The sequence below is a fragment of the Mirounga leonina genome, unplaced genomic scaffold, assembly GCF_011800145.1.
Source record: "Mirounga leonina isolate KUSES-001 unplaced genomic scaffold, KU_Mleo_1.0 Mir_199, whole genome shotgun sequence".
Taxonomy (NCBI): Eukaryota; Metazoa; Chordata; class Mammalia; order Carnivora; family Phocidae; genus Mirounga; species Mirounga leonina.
Genome location: NW_023270498.1, coordinates 2653115 through 2672978, shown reverse-complemented (window position 1 = coordinate 2672978; position 19864 = coordinate 2653115). Strand labels below are relative to the sequence as shown.

The 19864-nt window shown below is 50.8% G+C and overlaps 1 protein-coding gene across 1 annotated transcript in view; it reads right to left on the bottom strand.

Moving 5' to 3' along the window:
• Window positions 1–19864, bottom strand: part of ABCA13 (ATP binding cassette subfamily A member 13) — a 372949-nt gene that overhangs the window by 87214 nt on the left and 265871 nt on the right. The window contains exons 49-53 of the mRNA XM_035026542.1: window positions 13861–13915; window positions 12093–12270; window positions 10376–10491; window positions 6620–6776; window positions 1545–1798 (exon numbers count right to left, since the gene is read on the bottom strand). Of these exons, the coding sequence (XP_034882433.1) occupies window positions 1545–1798; window positions 6620–6776; window positions 10376–10491; window positions 12093–12270; window positions 13861–13915 (760 nt within the window). The remainder of the gene's footprint in view (window positions 1–1544; window positions 1799–6619; window positions 6777–10375; window positions 10492–12092; window positions 12271–13860; window positions 13916–19864) is intronic.

Genomic DNA, 19864 nt, shown 5'->3' with positions numbered 1-19864 from the left:
TCTTCTCTCTTAAAAAGAAGTCTTCTGATGCTCTCCCGGAGAGAATGGGGCACCCTGAAATCCACCCAAGGGGATTCTACGGTCTAGATTTTATTTAAAACAGATTAAACTCATGAGGGCAGATCAAGGAACCAATTATGTTTGAAAGGCACTCAGAATTCTCCTCCAAATTCAGTCAGATACTGGAAATCTAGACTCCAGAGGGAATGTGGCCAATTCGAGAGAGCTCTGGGATTTATATTCAGTGCAGCTTGCTGCTCTAGCAGATTGAAAGGAATTCGAAAGGAAGCATGTCTTGAAATGACTAACGGGAACAATTCTATAAAGGCACCGCCACGAAATATTCATAACGTGTCCACGATCCTTAACAGGTTCTCCAGCGACACGATCCTAATTAGTAATTTCTCCATGTAGGGTCCGTCTCGGATCCTTAGAGAGACACGTGCAGCTCTTAGGGAGACCAAGGCAATGGATGGGGGCCGCATGGGGCACAAGGAGACACACGCACCGTGAGGCTGACACAGCAAAGCGTATTTCCTCCGTGTGTGTCTATGATGTGTCATCCGATTATAGTCCAGACGCCTGCGCAAAGCCACCTAAATCCCACTTAGAATAATAGAGACACGCGTGTGTGTGCGTGCGTGTGCGTGTGCGTGTGGATGGGCCACATTACAGATCTACAAATACATACACCTCAACGTAAATATCAATAAAATATATATATTATAAACAATTTTGTATCTATATGTGGGATATATGTAAATGTTAGTACTAATAAATATTATATATATATATATTCCTTCCGCTACCTGACGTTCATCGTCACCTAACAAAGACAAGAACACAGCATCAATGGCAACAGGCAGGATCTGGCAAAGGGCAAGCGGTTATCAGGCTGACCTTCCATCCATTCCTGATGTTAGGAGTTAAAGTCATTTAGCTACAAAAATAAATTATGTGAGGGGCGCCTGGGTGGCTCAGTCGTGAAGCGTCTGCCTTCGGCTCAGGTCATGATCTCAGGGTCCTGGGATCGAGCCCCACATCGAGCCCCACAGTCGAGCCCCACATCGAGACCCGCGTCGGGCTCCCTGCTCAGTGGGGAGTGAGTTTCTCCCTCTGCCCCTCACTCTGCTCGTGCTCTTCCTCTCTCAAATAAATAAATAAAATCTCTTAAAAATTAATTTATTAATTAATTTTGTTATGGTATCAACTAAATTCGCCCTAGACGCTACAATCAGAGTAAAAGGGAAATCGAGCAATTTCAAAGGGGACAACTAAATAATTAGAACGATTATCTTGCAGGTTGGCACTTTATCTTTTGACGTTCTCCTTCCTAGCGTTGGAGACTCACACCAATCAAAAGAGAAAAGAAAGAAAGATGGAAAGAAAAGAGAAGAAAAAGCAACATGAAATCTTCACTCATTAGCACCGTGTTATCACACGGATAGGACACATTTCTTGTCTTGCTATCTCCAGGATGGAGCTTCCTCTCCCTCTTTGTTGAACAGGTGGCGCCCTTCCGGGCTGAGCCCCACAGGACATACCGTGGCCGCTGCAGAAGGTCCCAGTGCAGCAAAATCCTCAAGAGGAGAAGCACCGTGCCCTGCGAGGCCAACTGCACGAAGATCCAGCCCAGGAAGTTCATCTCAAAGGGGCTCACGTAGGAATCGATGCCAAAGTTGTGGGTCAGGTCATATTTGATCTGATTGTAACAGAGTTCTATCAGTCCCTGACCCAGGCAGAACTGAGGGAAAATGGTGAAGACCCATTTGAGGACATCATAGATGTTCTGTAAATTCTGTACAGTGAGAGAAAGGGAAAATAAATCACATCAAAAGCTGTTCACACCCTCCGTCTGCCCTTGTTGGTCCTGTGTCCAGGTCACCCCTGCCCCAGCCACTCGGTGACAGGCGCAGATGGGCATCGAACTGGAGAGGATTAGTCTCAAGCCTCAGGTCTGGTGGTTTTGCCTTGCTGGGTGGTGGACGTGCTTGGGAGTCCCCACCCGCTTCTTCCTCCCGAGTTCCACTTTTGGAATGGGCATGTCTGTCCTAAGCCTGTCCCGTGGCTGTACTTTGGAAGCACATAACTGTTGTGCTTCCCAGGCTCACACGTGGAGAGGAATTCTGTCTCACGACGCATCACGCCTAAAGCATTGCCTGCACCGGATTTAGGTGAGACCTCACTAAAGACTTTCGAGTTGAAACCAGGATAAATCAAGACGCTGGGAGCTGTTGGGATGGATTGGATGTATTTTTCCTGCAAGAAGGACATGAATCTGGGGGGACCCATGGTGAAATGTTATGGACTGAATATTTGTGCCCCCCAAATTCACAGGTGTAGCCCTAACTCCCACTGTGATGGTATTAGGAGGTTGGACCTTAGGGAGATGATTGGGTTAGATGGGGTCAGGAAAACTGAGCCCCCACAATGGGATCAGTGCCCTCGTGTGAAGAGCGAGAGACACCAGAGCTTCCCCTCTCTGCCGTGCGAGGACACAGCAAGAAGGAGGCCATCTCCAAGCCAGGAAGCGGGTCCCACCCAAGAGCTGATTCTTCAGCAGGCACCTCGATCTCAGATGCCCAGCCTCCAGAACGGTGAGCAACAGCATCAGCTGGTCATGCCCCCCAGCCTGTGGCAGGTGTTACAGAAGCCCAGGTAAGACAGACAGGTAACACCCCGAGCCACAGGCCACATGAGTGTTCGAACAAGCGGACAATACTGGGAGCTGTCGCCGTGAGCAGGTAAGTAACATGTAAGGTGCCCTAGTACGAAATTAGCGTATAGTAAATGTTCAGTGTATGTAGTCGTCTCTATGAAACTTGTTACCATTAAGTGTAATTACAAGGACAAGGATGAATAAGGGAGCAGATGGAAAGCGAGAGCGAACAGTATAAAATCGCAAAGAAAATAAAAATATATATGACAGGCTGCATATATTTGGACAATATCATTTTTAAATTAAATGTATATAAAAATTCAACATCTCCCATAAAATACACTATTTTTTTATCATCTGGTGTTTTATGAATGTTAGCTTTATTTTACAATGAGATTAGAACTGTTACCATGTTAAACATCATCCACTAGGACTTTCCACAAAGTATCGTGTGTTCTAACCTTAATGGAACTTCACTGCATTTCACTCCCTCAATAAATGTATAGAGTATTGAGAGGTAAACCCAGTTACCACTCAGGAAACAGGCTCAAGCAGCTGATGAATGTGTTCAGGCCACATTGTGGTAGGGCCGGGACTTGACCCTGATCATTCTGGCCTAAGGACTAAAATCTCTCCACCCAGGAATGCAGCCTTTGGAGAAAATTCACTGCAAAGTGGTCCCTTGAGCTGACTGTACAGCTTGTAACAGCATGTAACTCAGAAAGACCACAGTAACTACAGCTACCTGACAAGGCTATAGAGGTAATCATCAAGAATTAGGCTTGGGGCGCCTGGGGGGCTCAGTCGGTTAAGCGTCTGCCTTCAGCTCAGGTCATGATCCCAGGGTCCTGGGATCGAGCCCCGCATCGGGCTCCCTGCTCAAGTGGGGAGCCTGCTTCTCCCTCTGCCTCTGCCCCCAGTTCATGCATGCGCACTCTCTCGCTCTCTTTAATAAATAAATAAAATCTTTAAAAAAAAATAAAAAGACAATTCATGGAGCAGGAGAAAATACCTGCAAATTATCTGACAAGGGTACAGTATTTACACTTAAAGAGAACTCTTACAATTCAACAATAAAAAGACAATCCAATGCTTAAAAAGTTAAGGACTTGAATAGACCTATTATTTTTAAATATTTATTTATGGGGCGCCTGGGTGGCTCAGTCAGTTAAGCGTCTGCCTTCGGCTCAGGTCATGATCCGAGGGTCCTGGGATGGAGCCCCAAGTTGGGCTCCCTGCTCAGCCAGGAGCCTGCTTCTCCCTCTTCCTCTGCTGCTCCCCCTGCTTGTGCTCTCTCTCTCTGTGTGTCAAATAAATAAATAAAATCTTTAAAAAAAAAAAAGAATTAGGCTCACTGTTTTACCGTCACTCAAAAATTCACCTGAAGAATAATATTTTATAAGGAAGCAAAATCATCATGAGGTATACATTATAATACACGACATGGGATGTGCCGTATCACAAATACTGAGGAAAAATTTACAAAATCATCAATCGTATATTTCATCCTAGACAATGTCTAGTTTTCCTTTATGATGCAAATGGACAGCTTGACTTATATAAATGCAGTCTTAAATAACGTGATTTGGGAGCAACAGAAAATTCAACAAAGGAGTATGAATTGTTCCATTGTGGCTTATTGTCTTTTGCATACAGACACGGAAAAAACATGAATGCTTCATCTGATTTTTCCCTTAACTCTTGTCCTGACTACCTGCCATCTTTATAGATTTCAACCAGTCCTAAAGGGGCTTGTTAATCCCAGTTTTTATAAAACTGTGTCAGTCCCTGAATCACATAATGTGCCACATGAAAGCATCTTCTCTCACTGGTTATGACATAGAAGCAGTAGAGTATGACAGCTTCCGACTCAGGAACTGGGAACTAAGGGACAGACACAGTTATGACGAGGACTTCAGATCTGCCTTAAGGAATTCACAACTGTCCCTATTCCAACGAGAACAGAACCGTCCACGATGCCTGAACACTGAAGGAGCAAGTAACCTGCACATACAAGTGCACAAATTCAGGGAATAACAATCCATAAATGTCCAATTTAGGATAACTGTGAATTGATGAAGTATGCAAAGAAGGAAATTACTGGGACTATGAGTTATTCCCCTCCGGACATCCCTCTCACCCCAACCGGGAGATGTTGAAGATGGTGCGTTAGAACTCAAAATGCAGTTTCTATAGAAATCAGCTTAAAAATTGTGATTTGGTAAAAATTAAAATGCTCTAACATCACAGTTTGGACACACAATGGTTAATCCTGGTTTACTGGCTTGTAAGGCTGATCTGAGAACCTAGTCACCCTTGATTGATTCTATAAGAATATATTTATTGCCCTATAGCTTACGAGTGAAGATCCGAAATCACCCATTTACGATGTTGGGTTTCTTAAGCAAACAGTATCAAAATAAAGAGCAAAAGAAAAGAGAGACCCTAGCAAAATGATAAAATGTCTCTTTTTATTTGTGAACAACTGAGCTTGACCCATTCTTCTGCAAACAAACAACTGCCTTTGCTCTCTGTCCACATAACCAACGCTGTTTGTAACCGGACGCTGACGTCAGTGTTGGACTATCAGGGACACAAAGGCTCCCGGCTCGTCTCCTCTCTGGGTCCAGGGGATCCCGCCTCCTTTTGCTTTTGTCCTGTGATCCTGTCCCCTTCGCCTTGCCCACCAGAGGGAGGGTCCATCCACCCTGAGTCTGCCTTCCTTCTCACCTTAGTTCATGGGGACACCCAGAGTGGCCCACGTCCTATCAGAGATCCGTGGGGCTGGCAGGGAAAGCATGCACATGCCTCGGCTACCCTCCACGTCCTCCTCATGCTAAATCCCAATAACTGTAGTGGGGTTTCCTACTTAGAGGCTAGGTACATTAATACAGATTAGTGTCAACACTAGATCTGCAAAAATCACCAAAACAGATTGTTTCCTTCCCTGAATGTTTCCGTACTTAGTGCTTCCACACCAACGTAGTGCATAACACCCAAAAACAGTATGAGCCACGCTGGAAAGTGGACCATCTCTGCAAGCCCAGGGCTGAGCAAAGCGATGGGCATCCACCCATCCCCGACTCACCTGAGATAGGCCAGCAGCACAGCCTCCAGAACTGGGAGGGCTGGGCCTTTCTCAGGCTACCCTCTCCACCCACGAATCAATCAAACACCAGGATGACTGAGGAATTGGGGTCCAGGTAGACAGTGTGGAGTCAGAAGGGAAAGTGGTCAGAGCTGAGAGCAGAGAGGAGGGATGAAAAGGACAGAAATAAGGGGACAGAGGACAATGCAAAACTCTGATGTTTGTCCCCAAAGGTAGTGCAGAGGAGGCGGAGGAGGGCTTAAAGCAGATAAGACCTAGGTGGGGTTCACGGGCGGTTGGGGGGAGCATGGCAGGGACAGAACTGGATCCAGCTTGACCGAGACGCCTGCTGGGGATCCCATACCCCGAAAGTGACTCGCTACTGTGAACACCTGTTGGAGAGAGGGTTCTTGGAGCAGGATTCCCTCACCCTCTTCCCAGGGAAACGGAGCCCCTTCTCAGGGCAGCCCTCTGCTCCGACACTCTGAAGGTAGCAGAACTAGGTATGTTCCAGGGATCGCAGGGAGGAGGGCAGAATGGGCCAGATCATCCAGCGCTCCTGGGGTCGGAGAGCATGCTCAGCCATGGCACGTGATCCCAGAGAGAGGGATCTGACCCCTACTCCTGAGACACCTGGACACTCATCTACCCTTCCAACCGCTGATCAGGAATTCGTCAACGAAAAGGGATGCCCGGGCTCAGCTCTCATAATGGCACTGGTGTTTGCGATCCTCGGGGGCGGGTTCTCTATCCAGAGGCTAAAGACAGTGGAGAGTCGCACATTTTCCTTTACTTTCAGCTGGAAAAACAGCACACGGGGCATGAGCCGGAATGGCCTGCTGCCCTGAGAGGCGTGGCAGGAGCCCACTGACCTGAGCTTTGGAGACGGTGGCGAGCAGCCGGGGCATGATGGTCATCAGCATGGTGCAGAGCCCGAAGATGAAGTTCAGGGACACGTAGGAGATGAACGCCACGTCCGAACTCGAGAAGATTCTGGACATCAGATACATCCACGGGAGAGTTGCGTAGCTACAGAGTAAAGGGAAGAATCATGTTTGTCTTCCTGGAACATGAACTGGTATAAGGACAGAAGTGTAGATGAGTTTTGTTGGCCGGGTCATTTTCCCTCCCTTAGTGAACGGAAACCCACTTTACAACAAATCCCACGGTGTTTCCTGAACACAGAGCACATTCTGGGAGGGGGGGGCCTCCAGGGAGCACTGAGGATAAGGGCAGGGGAGGGTCAACAGCTAGGCCGCGTGGGCACCTGCCCCTGGAGCTCCCTGGGCTGGAAGAAGCCTGAGGACATCCCCATCGCCCCTCCCTCGAGGGGCAAGCCTGGCTCTTGATTCTTCGCTCCGCTTCTCATCAGTAAAGCACAAACAGTTCCGACGTGTGGAAGTGAGAATCAAAAGCTGTCAAGAATGGAAAGTAGCAGAGCTCTGCCTAAAAAGAAGGCAGGAAGGGGCGCCTGGGGGGGTTCGGTCGTTAAGCACCCAACTTTTGATTTGGGCTGAGATCATGATCTCAGGGTCGTGGGATCAAGGCCCATGTCAGGCTCTGCACTCAGCGTGGAATCTGCTTGAGATTCTCTCCTTCTGCCCTTCCTCCCTGCTTTCTCTCTCTCTCCCTCAAATAAAAAAAAGGCTTTAAAAAAAAAAAAAGAAAAGAAAAAAGAAGGCATGAAGGTAACACTGGAGAGCTTCGCTCTCAGCGTCCACTCCGTGTGGGGCCCTATCCTGTGGTCCTCCACGACGCGCCCTCGTCCTCCTCCCTCTCCAACAGCCTGGGAAGCAGGTGCTGTGATCCCATTTTATGGATGGGGAAGGGGTTCACACGGTTGAGAGACCCCGATGGGGGCTCTGCAGCTGACAGCAGGTGAGGCTGACCACGGGATTCATTTCTGTGTGGTTGCGAAGCTGGAGAGCAAGGGGACAGACCTTAGAAGCAGCCCCCACACATTTCTGATGGCATCAGGTTCTAAGAAAAACACCCACCATGCTCCCCAAATGCACACATCTCTCTTCCTCCATACCCTGGAGCTGGGTTGCATCCATGGCCCACCTCCTGAGACGTCTCTCACAGTAGCGTGCGCCCCATTCAAGGACACGGGTCCTGGAGTCACAGTTCCAAACATCAGCGGAGAAGTCACTTGCTGTAATTCGCAGGCTTCCTCCCATGTCCCCACGTGCTCTCTGCACACTCCAGGCAGACCTGTCCCCGCTTTCCTAGCGTGACTTAGCGGCTGCACCTGAAACCCTTCAGCACCTCCTGAATGCAACGTATGGGACTCCAAACGGTGGGAGACAGGCCCGCCCCTCGAGGTGGGCCATTATTCTCTGGTAGTTCCTTTTTCTATATGAATCCTTGGCATCAGAATGAGTCCCTGGGTCAAAGGCTTCATCCTCATATTTCAGAAAATACAATACATATACTATACAAAAAAATCGTACGCTGTTTTGGGAACTCCTCTCGACAAAAATCTGCCTCGTACTTGGGCACGATAGAAATTATTTTAGAACGTACAAGGTGGAGGTGAGAGATTGTAAGCAATTATTCTTAAATAGTCACTGTACCGAATAATCAAATTATCGTTAAATAATTAAATTAGTTACCCAAGAGGTAGGTCATGACTCCTTGGTACTTTGAAGTGTCAACCCCTGCATCTGAAGAAAAGCCCTGGGGAGAGGAATCAAACCCCACACACCTTTACTGTCCCTTCTGGGGCAGAAGTCAAGTGCGATCCTCCCTCACGTACCTGCCTGGGCAAGCAATTGAAACAACAGCATTCAAAGTGTTGTTTAGAACAGAGATGTAAGCGTTATCAGCAATCTGTGAGTCAAATCTTGGGGCAGCTGTAACTATAAAATCCCCTCTCAGAGTGAACCACACATCTCTTAAAACTACTGATGCAAACTCTATCTTCTGGAACAGTCCATGACAGGTTGCTTTTCTTTTCCATATCGCCACTCTGTGGCAGCTGAAGATAAACACCGTGGTCTTCTTACGCCTCCAGGTCTCTCTTGGTGTCCAGCCAAGTCTCTCGGTTAAACCTCGCCATGGGGGGCTCGGGGCATTTGGGTAGGGACACCTGACGGGGCATCTGGCTCAAAGACTGGCTCAAAGCACGGCGGGATGCTCAGCACGTCAGTCTGGAGGGCAGTCAAGGAACTCGGCAGCTCCTTGTCCCACTCGGAAGCCCCGTCCACCACCCCCCACCCCACGTTGGAACGAGAGGGACCCACCAGTGAATACTCTTCCATTGGCTCCCGCCCCGTTGCACGCTGTTCACGATCGGTGCTTTGTTCCTCAGTATGGAGAGTTTCCACCCCAGGTTCTCCCCCCGAGACGTTGGACAAGTGGATCAGAGCGTTATTTACTTAAGCAAAGCAGAAATCAGCAACAATGCCAGACTGACCACCCCTGCCACCAGCGTCTGACTTGCCGAACTATGAACGGTCTTCGGGTGTGGCCTTCCACCAGCTGCGCGGCCATCTTCTTTCTATTTTTTTCCTATATGTTCATTAGTCACCTTTCAAATTCATGGTTCAAATCAACATCTTGGCAGCTCCAGGATCCCTATCTTTCTTTTTTTCAGAAGAAATTAAATGGGAGGCGCCTGGGTGGCTCAGTCGATTAAGCGTCTGCCTTCGGCTCAGGTCACGATCCCAGGGTCCTGGGATCGAGCCCCGCACTGGGCTCCCTGCTCAGCGGGGAGCCTGCTTCTCCCTCTCCCTCTGCCTGCCTCTCTGCGTACTTGTTCTCTCTATCTCTCTGTCAAATAAATAAATAAAATCTTTAAAAAAAAAAAAAGAATATATGCTTGTTTGTGTCAAATCTGGTCCCCTAATTAGATGTTTTGTGTCACTGACGTCACTGTGAGCTGTGCAAAGATCACTGTACTTGTCATCTTTGGCTTCGATAAAGCAGAATAAATGTGGGGTTTTCAAAAAATCATCTGCCTCGCATTATAACAAACATGTTCCTTATCTTCCCTCCTCGTAGCAAGTCCCTCTCGCACGCTCAGCCTGCATAGAGACACACGGCCACCGTGTAAGAAGACACATAGCCCTATATCGTTGATACCGGGTGCATACAATTTGGGGACCACGGGCAATGATCCTGCTCGGTGCGTTTGAAAATGAGAAGCATGCACAGTGACTTCTCTGCCTTTGCTGTGTTTCCCCTGGGAAAAGTGACGACAGCGACAACAGGCACCTTGCCAGACCACCACCGTCACAGGAGAGGGAAGATGCGCCAGACGCCGGGCTGCAAGGCAGACTCTCCTCTGAAAGGCAGTTTTGGAGTCAACCGGATTACGGGTTTGAGCTCCAGATTAATGTCCGCGTGAGGACAGCCAGGAACCCGCGTGGCCCCGCCCGCGTCGGCAGCCAGCCCGCGCCACCTCCGTGCCCGCCCCGCCACCCGCCCTCCTCCTCCCCGTCCTCCTCCGCGGGGCGCTCATCCACCTGCTCCGGCGGGTCCACGGCGCGGCCCTCGCAGAAGCAACATAATTGCTTGCAGAGAGAGAAAATCACGAGGCTGGCAGCAGGTTCAAGGCCATCCCGGGGGTGTCTCTCTTCCAGAAAACAAACCGTAATTCTGCAGCCACGTTTCTCATCACATACCCGAAAAGAGCCAGCAGGAGAGCCGTGGCTGCCAAGTTCTCGCGGAAAGTAAACGCTCTTAACTGGAAGGCGACGATGATGGTGACACACAGGCTCACGGCAACCAAGTAGAAGACCTGGGGAGGCAAGGAACAGGGGATGGCACCCCATCTCCACTTCCGCTAGTTTGCAGATGACACACGGGCAGCAGTGGGGGGGCCCCAGGGAGGCCCAGCTCTGGCAGGACGGTGTCCCCCACCCCCGATGCATACACTGAAGCCCCCGGACCTCAGAACGTGACTGGGTCTGAAGACACGCCCCTGAAGGGGTCATGGAGGTAGACGAGGTCCCCAGAGCAGCCCTGATCCCACAGCACCAGCGTCCTTGTAAGAGGAGGACATCGGGACACGGACACACACGTGAGGACACGGGGAGGACACACCACCCACACACCCAGGACAGGGGCCTCGGGAGGAAGTGGCCCCACCACGCCTGGATCTGGGACGTCCAGCCCCAGGCCCTGGGAGGGACACTCCATCTGCGGAGTGTCGTAAGGGTCTGCCGGGAAACCGCTACGGCCAACACTCCCCACCTTCGGACCTTCCAGGGGACGTGGCCTCTGCCCAGTCCTGCGCTCAAGGACGGGCTCGTCCTGGGGCCTCTCACGGAGCCCTTCCTCACACCATGCACAGGGCTGCCTCCTTGGGGGTCCTTCCCTGACCTCCTAGTTTAAGTCCTACTCTCTCGTGAGAACACAAGCTCCAGGGCGCAGAGAACATCTCTGCCTTGCTCACGGCTTTATTCCCCATACCCCGGACACACCTTGCCCCCATGCAGATCCCCAAAAATATCCGTTAAATGAGCGATCATCCGGAAATGACTGGATGAAGATGGAAACACAGTCAACTGGGAAGGAAATAATCCTCCCTGCCCTTAAACCCCCAGAGAGGCATGGCAGGGACAAAGGGATCCATAAAGTCCAGACTGCATTAGAGAGGGAGACTGGCTGAGGCCTGGGAGATTTGGGGTCCCCCCACCCGCCGGGGTCCTGAAACCCACCCCCACTTTTCAGGCTCTTACTGTCTCGTTCCCTTGCCGGGGATCTGGGGTCACTGCACGCCATCACACGGAAGGCGTGGTGGTGCAGGACGCCGGCTTTATTGACGAGGACAGACTATCACTTTCCTACAACGAGGACAACCCCAAGCAGCCAAGAAAGTAGCCGTAGGCCTTGAATCCACTTAAATGCCTGCAAGTCCAGGGAACAGAGGGCACTGCTGTTGTCCTCCAAGGACAGAAGACAGTGACCTCTAGGGCGTCCCCTGGAGAGTGGCAGCTCTGCAGAACTGGCCGGGCTACGGTCACCTGGAGGCAGCCTATGCGTGTGGCCGGCAGGTCAGCTCGAAGGGCCTTTATCCTCCCCCACTCGCAACCCCTTGAGCAGAGCATATTTAGTGTGATTATCGTGTCACCTTCCCGATGAGAAACTCTGCATGTCTGGGCAGGTCCCCAAGCTCCCAGACAGAGCTCCAGGGCGTGGCTGGTCCATCCTGCGTCGCATGAAGCCATCCTAAATGACGGATGGAGACTGAGCCTGACTAGCTCTTGCCAGCAGAATGATCCCTTCTTCTGTGGACAGTGTGAGACGGCCCCTTCCCACACTCACACACACGCACGCACACGCACACACAGATCAGCGGGGTGCAGCACATGGACGGGACGTGGTCCCCAATCCTACCATGTCATACAGGAAGTTGGTGAGCCAATACGTTCTGTAGCCCAGGCCACAGACGTGCTGCAGCCTCTTGGCTCCGCTCACCCTGTCCCTCACCACGGCGCTGCCGATCGACGCAGACAGGATGGAGAAGCCCAGCACGATGCAGAGCGCGACGCCACACTGACGGATGGTCTCCAGGCTGTGGGCAGAACAGAACAGCGCGTCAGGTGTCCCACGAGGGACACGGGTCTTCTTCCCCGTGGTAACAACCAGCGACGAGGAGACGAGCTGAGAAAACCACTCGTCAGGAACTGAGGATGGGCAGGGCGCACTGGCGAAGCGTGTGGAGTCTGTCACTAAATCCCCTCGACGACTTTTCGGGCGTGGATTATCGCTCCCAGCCTCGGGAAGACGTAACCGAGGGGAGCAGAGTTCAGGGACATCTGAGAGTTTGCCCATCTCAAGGTTTACTCTTGACCACTGAGCCCGACTCCCCAGTTAAAATGAAAGACATCCTCAGCGCGGGGTCCACAGTGAGCTGTGGCCTCCGCCCAGGTCGGGACACCTGCGGGGACGGGGAGGGAACATCAGCTGTAGCTCCGCAGGTGGCTCGCCCACCTCTGAATTCCGTCTCTCCAAACGTCAAAATGATTTTTTAACAGAGGGAGGTGCGCTCCTGATTGTAATGATATACGCTGTGCACTTTCTTGGTCACGTTTTCATCGGAGCACGACCAAGGGGCCCCGCCTTAGCAATGCCCAGCGCACACGTAAAGAAGGGGCTCGTCACGAACCGTCCACGGCGCGGCACCTTCTTTCCCTCAGCGAGCGCACAGCCAGAATCGTGGCCGGTGGCAGAGACCGCTAAAGGGGGGAGCCGAGAATGAGTGCAGGGACGGGAGGAGAAACCGCCTTGTGCTTCCTGCCCCCTTAACACCCCGGAGAGAGGACGCCCGTCAAGCGTATCTGCGTCTCCGACTCAGGTCCTGGGAAGGACACAAGTGATGCTAGCTAAGTTTTCGGGGAGTCAAGTGATATGCAGATTTTCGACTGCATGGAGGGTCAGCACCCCAACTCAGTTGTTCAAGGGTGCGCTGTGCTAATTCTGCCTACTATCGATGTCTGGCCCTCTGTCATCGGTGTGACAGGGAAGGGAGGTGGGAAATGGAGGACGCCCTGTTTACGACTGCACCCCAAGCACCCAGCTGCCTCCGTCAATGGAGTGTGTGACTCTTGATCTCGGGGTTGTGAGTTCGAGCCCCACGTGGAGTATAGAGATTACTTAAAAAAAAAAATCTCTAGGAGCACCTGGGTGGCTCAGTTGGTTCAGTGTCTCCCTTAGGCTCAGTTCAGGATCTTGGGGTCCTGGGACTGAGCCCCACGTCAGGCTCCAAGCTCAGTGTGGTCTGCTTGAGATTATCTCTCCCGCTGCACCTCCCCGCCCCCCACTCCTGCTTTTTCTCTCTCTCTCTCTGAAATACATAAAATAAAATCTTTAAAAAATATTGTAGTCCAAAAAAGCATCTGGAAGATATGGGGTCCCTGAGCTTCAAGGAGATCATGCCCTTGGAACAATTTTGACTTAGAAAGACAGTGGAGTGTATGATATGCTCATCCGTTTTAAACTCGGTCAACACGCGTTCTCCAGTAATCATGGTCTTCACACTTGGCAAAGAAACACCCAAGCCAGCATCACTCGGGGCAAAGGCAGGAGGGATACCAACCCCCTCCCAAGCAACCCAAAGACTCTGTCCCGTTGTCAGGGCCGCCTCGCCCACCCTCACACTCACATCTTGTCCTCGTTCAGCAAGGCCCCTCCATACGGGTGGCTGTAGAGCATTATCCCTGCAGAAGACAAATCGGAGAGGTGAACCCGCGAGCCCATTACCCGCATGGCGGGCGGACGCCCTGCGCCCACACGGCAGCTCCGGGCTGCTCTGCCCAGGCCCGCGGGCACCGAGAAGGGCACAGGCCACCATTCTTCTCGGCCCGTTCGTGCGGGGATTTTGCAGGTGCTGCGTCAGGAAGAACCAGCACGTCCTGAACGTGCCTCACGTGACAGGCGTTGGGCTGACATTTTATGACCTCATCCTCAGAAGCATCCCTGGGGCATACGTCTTACATTAGCCATATTTCGCGGGGGGAGACAGACTCAGCAAGACGATGTAACGATATGCAAGGGGATCACTGGATGGAACTCGGGGCAAAACTCAAAAATCCTCCCCCCGCCCCCCAGTCGAGACAGAAGAGTGGACCATCTGCATGGTCCAGCTCTGTGTGTGGAACTGCTTGTCTGGATTTGCTCTGCCTGCCTCTCGGGGGCTTGTGCATTGGTGTACAGCATCAGCCGATACGGAGAAATCACCACCAACTTGGCAATTGTAACATTTTTATCATACAGGCGGCTCATGACCTCACATGGCGCGCCATCCCCACCCCAGCCAGCGCTGGTCCACACTGCACCACGGACTCCACCGCCTCAGGCAAACCCCACCGCTTGTTTCGGATCATTGTCCAACATCAGACCGGTCCGTTCTCCCTTCTCTGATTGGCTGTTGCGGAGCTAAGTGTGTGGCCACGAGGGGGGACATCCTAGCCCCATACCACGGGCCACTCTTGCGTTCTCCTTCTCCTTATGGCTCACTTAATGCAGCCTGCCGTCTGTGCTTTGCGTTCTCTTACGAGGGCATATCAGATCTTTACAGAAACGCCGTGGGGTGCAGGTCAACGTAAATACACGAAGAGGCATGGACCTGGAACAGAGTAGAGTGCTACAAATCCACTACAGCTCCGCCCCTGAGAGCCTTGTTTTCCAGCCATGGACAGCCTGCTCCTCTCTCCCGCTCGGCCGGGCTCTCCCCCGTTCCGTCGTGGGCTCCGCCACGCACTGAAGCAAGTTCTCTCCCAGCAGAAGGAACAGTGGAAGCTTTGGGTTCAGCAAGCCCACTACCCAGTTTTCCAGAACCATTTCTGTGACTTCAAATTAATACTGTCCAGGTGTTGTGCGGTGGGCTCCCGCCGTGTGTGTGGAAAGCCGGCCGTGTGCTCTCCTAGACCCTGGATGTGGTTTACACGTTTGTCCAGAACCGAGTCGCACGGTCTTGACCCCCTGCCTGTCTGAGCCGGTAATACCCACCTGCTTTCCTCCCATCTGTCTCTCTTCCCCTGAGCTTGACCTTCACCCCCTCCCCCCAGCATGCACCAGCTCCCATTCTCCCTCACTCAGGTACTGACTGTGGGCAGCCCTGCACGTGACCTGCGGCCACCTGCTCTGTCGCGATGTCGTGCAGAAGCTCACAGACTTTAGACAGTGCTTACAAAACCACGGGATCCTGCCCAAACACGGCAAGTGTCCGCTGGGTGCTGGAAACGGTGAAGTATACGTTCTGCGCTGTGGGCTGCTCCTGGCTGAACGGGGCAACAAGAGCTTTCTAGAGGAGGAAACATCCAGAGACACGCGGGGAGCTGATGAGGGCTTGGGAATTGGATTATTTTAGGAACGGAGATGAATCTTGGAATTGTTTAACCTGCAGACACACACACACCTGGGGTAAGAGGCAGCGTGCAAATGTCTTCTGAGAGCTGAAGGAAGGTGGTGCGGCACAGGACAGACTCAGTCTGCAGTGTTTGGGAGGGTAAAGTTGGCCCAAGGAGTCAAGTTCAAAAAAAAAAAAATCACCCCACTAGAGGGTTGGAGCATCAGGCCTGCTGAGCTCTGGGGCTTCACGGAGAGAGGACATGGAGTCTGGGTCTCCCCCAGACCAGGTGGCTGAGAGTCCCACTAACTGTAAGCACAGGGCTTTCCTGGTCCTGTGAGCCATGCTGGCACGAGGTCATGGAACCCCTCAAAGGTACACCCAGCTGGTCAGAAGTGGGGGCGGCCCGGGCCCCCGGGGTGTGGCTGGCATCGGAAGTGAGGGTGCTGACCCGTGGGGTCTGCATTCCCTCCAGGCAGCGCCAGGACTGAACAGCGGGTCACACACCTGGGGTGAAACAGGATCTCCCCCAGAGCTGGATTTTTCTCCTCGTCTAGGAGTCCCGCTCTGGGCTCTCTACACCCTGCATCCTCGGGAGCTCCCTGGGTCTCCTCGGGCCTCCCTGAATTGTCACGGGTGCTTCTTATGCACCTGCCAGGTATGTCAAATCCCAGACAGAACCCACGCTCAGCTTGCTCCTGCGTTTCTCCCCCAGCTTGGCCAGCACCATTCATGTCCCCGTCATCCTCCCAATCACCAGACTCAAACTTACATCAGCCTCACTCCCCTTCATCCCCCCGCACATCCAAGAAGGGGTCAGCGTCTGCCACTTCTCACCACCTCCATGTCCTTGTGCCAGACCCCATCCCGCACACCACAGCCCGGCCCCGGACCACGGGGACATGCCCCGCCTCTCAGCTCACCTCTCCCCAGTATCCCCAACCCTCTGCCATCAGATCTGAAGAAGTCCCACAGAGAAATAGAAAGAAAACGGAGAGCCCATATTTTTTTGACCCAGACATAAGACGTACAACAGGGGAAGGAAAGATGGCGGAGGAGTAGGGGACCCTATTCCAACTGGTCCCCGGAACTGAGCTGGATATCCACCAGACCACTCTGGGCACCCACGAAACCAGCCTGAGATGTAAGAAGATCTGGATCTCTACAAGCAGAATATCACAGGCGGTTGGTTTTGAGGTATGAAGCGAGGAGCCCTGATTCCACGGGCAGATATCGGAGGATAAACGGCGGCGGGAGGGTGCCTGGCCGTGGGGATCCTACACCGCCGGTGAGTGACAGCCTCGCGCGCTGCGGACGGGCACAGACTCTCAGACCAGTAGCCTCCGGAAGGGACTTTAGGGCAGCCCCCGGGGCAGAAACCCAGAGCGGCAGGGTCGCGCACACACAAACTGGGAGCAGCTGGCGGTTTTAGAAGCACAAAGGGCAGAGATGTGCCCTGGAGGCAGGACTGGGGGCGCTCAGAGGGGCGCACAACCCAGGACGCTGCAGTTTATAGCAGCACGGACAGAAACGGAGACCGTGTGGCCTGGAGAGCTCACTGAAGAACAGACTGCGATCTCTCTGCTCTGAGGCAGAGGGTCGGAAGTGGTCTCTTCTGCTCTGACTCGCAGAAGAGACTCGGAAAGCCACCAGGGAAAGGCGCCAGAGAACAAAAGCCCCAAAGACTGATTCCCACTGAGCCCATCCCCCACCACAGGGGTGCAGGGCAACTCCACCCGATCAGAGTTGCCTGAGTAACAGCACGGCAGGCCCCTCCTGCAGAAGACAGGCTGGGAAAACAAGAGGCCAGCAACCCTAAGGTCCCAAGAAAACAGGTGCATCTTGCTTGGGTTCTGGTCAATAATTTGGACTCTATACATTCCCTCAAACACCCATCAACAGAATGACTAGGAGGAGGAGCCCCCAAAACAGAAAAGACTCAGAGATTATGACTTATGCTGCAGATTTACAAATGGATGCAGATACAGCCAAGATGTTGGAGATGGAATTCAGGCTAGCACTTGTGAAGACAATGGCTAGAATGGAGAAATCAATTAATGGCAACATAGAGTCTCTAAGGGCAGAAATGAAAGCTGAATTGGCAGAACTTAAAAATGCTATCAATGAGATCCAATCCAATCTAGATAATCTAACAGCTAGGTAACTGAGGCAGAAGAACGAATAAGCGACCTGGAAGACAGTATAATAGATAAAAAGGGAAAAGAGGAGGCCGGGGAAAAACAACTCAGAATCCATGAAAATAGAATCAGAGAAATAAGTGACACCATGAGGCATTCCAACGTCAGAATCATTGGAATCCCGGAGGGAGTGGAGAGAGAGAGAGGCCTAGAAGATGTATTTGAGCAAATTGTAGCTGAGAACTTCCCTAATCTGGGGAATGAAACAAACATTTGAGTCCTAGAGGCAGAGAGGACCCTTCCTAAGACCAGGAAAACAGGCCAACACCCCGGCATGTAATAGTAAAACTTGCAAATCTTAGAACCAAGGAAACCATCTTAAGGGCAGTTAGGGGGAAGAGATTCCTTACGTACAGAGGGAGGAACATCAGAATAATGTCAGACCTATCCACAGAGACCTGGCAAGCCAGAAAGGCCTGGCAAGACATATTCAGGGTACTAAATGAGAAGAACATGCAGCCAAGAATACTTTATCTGGCAAGGCTTTCATTTAGAATGGATGGAAAGATGCAGAATTTCCATGACCGGCAGAAACTAAAAGAATATGTGATCACTAAGACGGCCCTGCAAGAAATATTAAGGGGGGTTCTATAAAAGGAGAAAGACCCCAAGAGTGATATACAACAGAAATTTACAGGACAATCTATAAAAACAATATCTTCACAGGCAACATGATGACAATTAATTCATATCTTTCAATAATCACTCTTAACGTGAATGGCCTAAATGCTCCCATAAAACAGCACAAGGATAAAAAGACAGGACCCATCCATATGCTGCCTACAAGAGACTCATTTTGAACCTAAAGATACATCCAGACTGAAAGTGAAGGAAGAGATCCATCTTCCATGCCAGCAGACCTCAAAAGAAAGCCGGGGTAGCAATTCTTATATCAGACACTGTATCATTCTTAAAGGGTCTATCCGACAAGAAGATCTAACAATTGTAAATATCTATGCCCCCAACATGGGAGCAGCCATCTACATAAGCCAACTGTTAACTAAAATAAAGAGTCATATTGATAACAATACATTAATTGTAGGAGACCTCAATACTCCACTCTCAGCAATGGACAGATCATCTAAGCAGAAAATCAACAAGGAAACAAGAGCTTTGAATGATACATTGGACCAGATGGACCTCATAGATATTTAAAGAACATTCCACCCTAAAACAACAGAATGAATACTCATTCTTCTTGAGCGCACATGGAACTTTCTCCAAAATAGACCACATACTGGGTCACAAATCAGGTCTCAACTGACACCAAAAGATTGAGATTATTCCCTGCATATTCTCAGACCACGATGCTTTAAAACTGGAACTCAATCGCAAGAAAAATTTGGCAGAAATTCAAACACTTGGAAGCTAAAGACCACTCTGCTCAAGAATGCTTGGGTCAACCAAGAAATCAAAGAAGAACTTAAACAATTCATGGAAATCAATGAGCACGAAAACACATCGGTCCAAAACCTATGGGATACTGCAAAGGCGGTCCTAAAGGGGAAATACATAGCCATCCAAGCCTCACTCAGAAAAATAGAAAAATCCCGAATTCACCAACTAACTCTATACCTTAAAGAACTAGAGACAAAGCAACAAATGATGCCTAAGCCATGCATTAGAAGAGAAATAATTAAAATTAAAGCAGAGATCAATGAATTAGAAACCAGAAAAACAGATCAGATCAACGAAACTAGAAGTTTGTTCTTTGAAAGAATTAATAAGATCGATAAACCACTGGCCAGACTTATCCAAAAGAAAAGAGAAAGGACCCAAATTGATAAAATTATGAATGAAAGGGGAGAGATCATGACTAACACCAGGGAAATAGAAACAATTATTAGAAATTATTATCAACAACTATATGCCAATAAACTGAGCAATCTGGATGAAATGGAGGCCTTCCTGGAAACCTATAAGCTGCCAAGACTGAAACAGGAAGAAATTGACAACCTGAATAGGCCAATAGCCAGTAACAAGATTGAAGCAGTGATCAAAAACATCCCAAAACAGTCCAGGGCCTGATGGATTCCCTGGGGAATTTTACCAAACATTCAAAGAAGAAATAAGAAGTTGTTTCAAAAAGTAGAAACAGAAGGAAAACTTCCAAACTCATT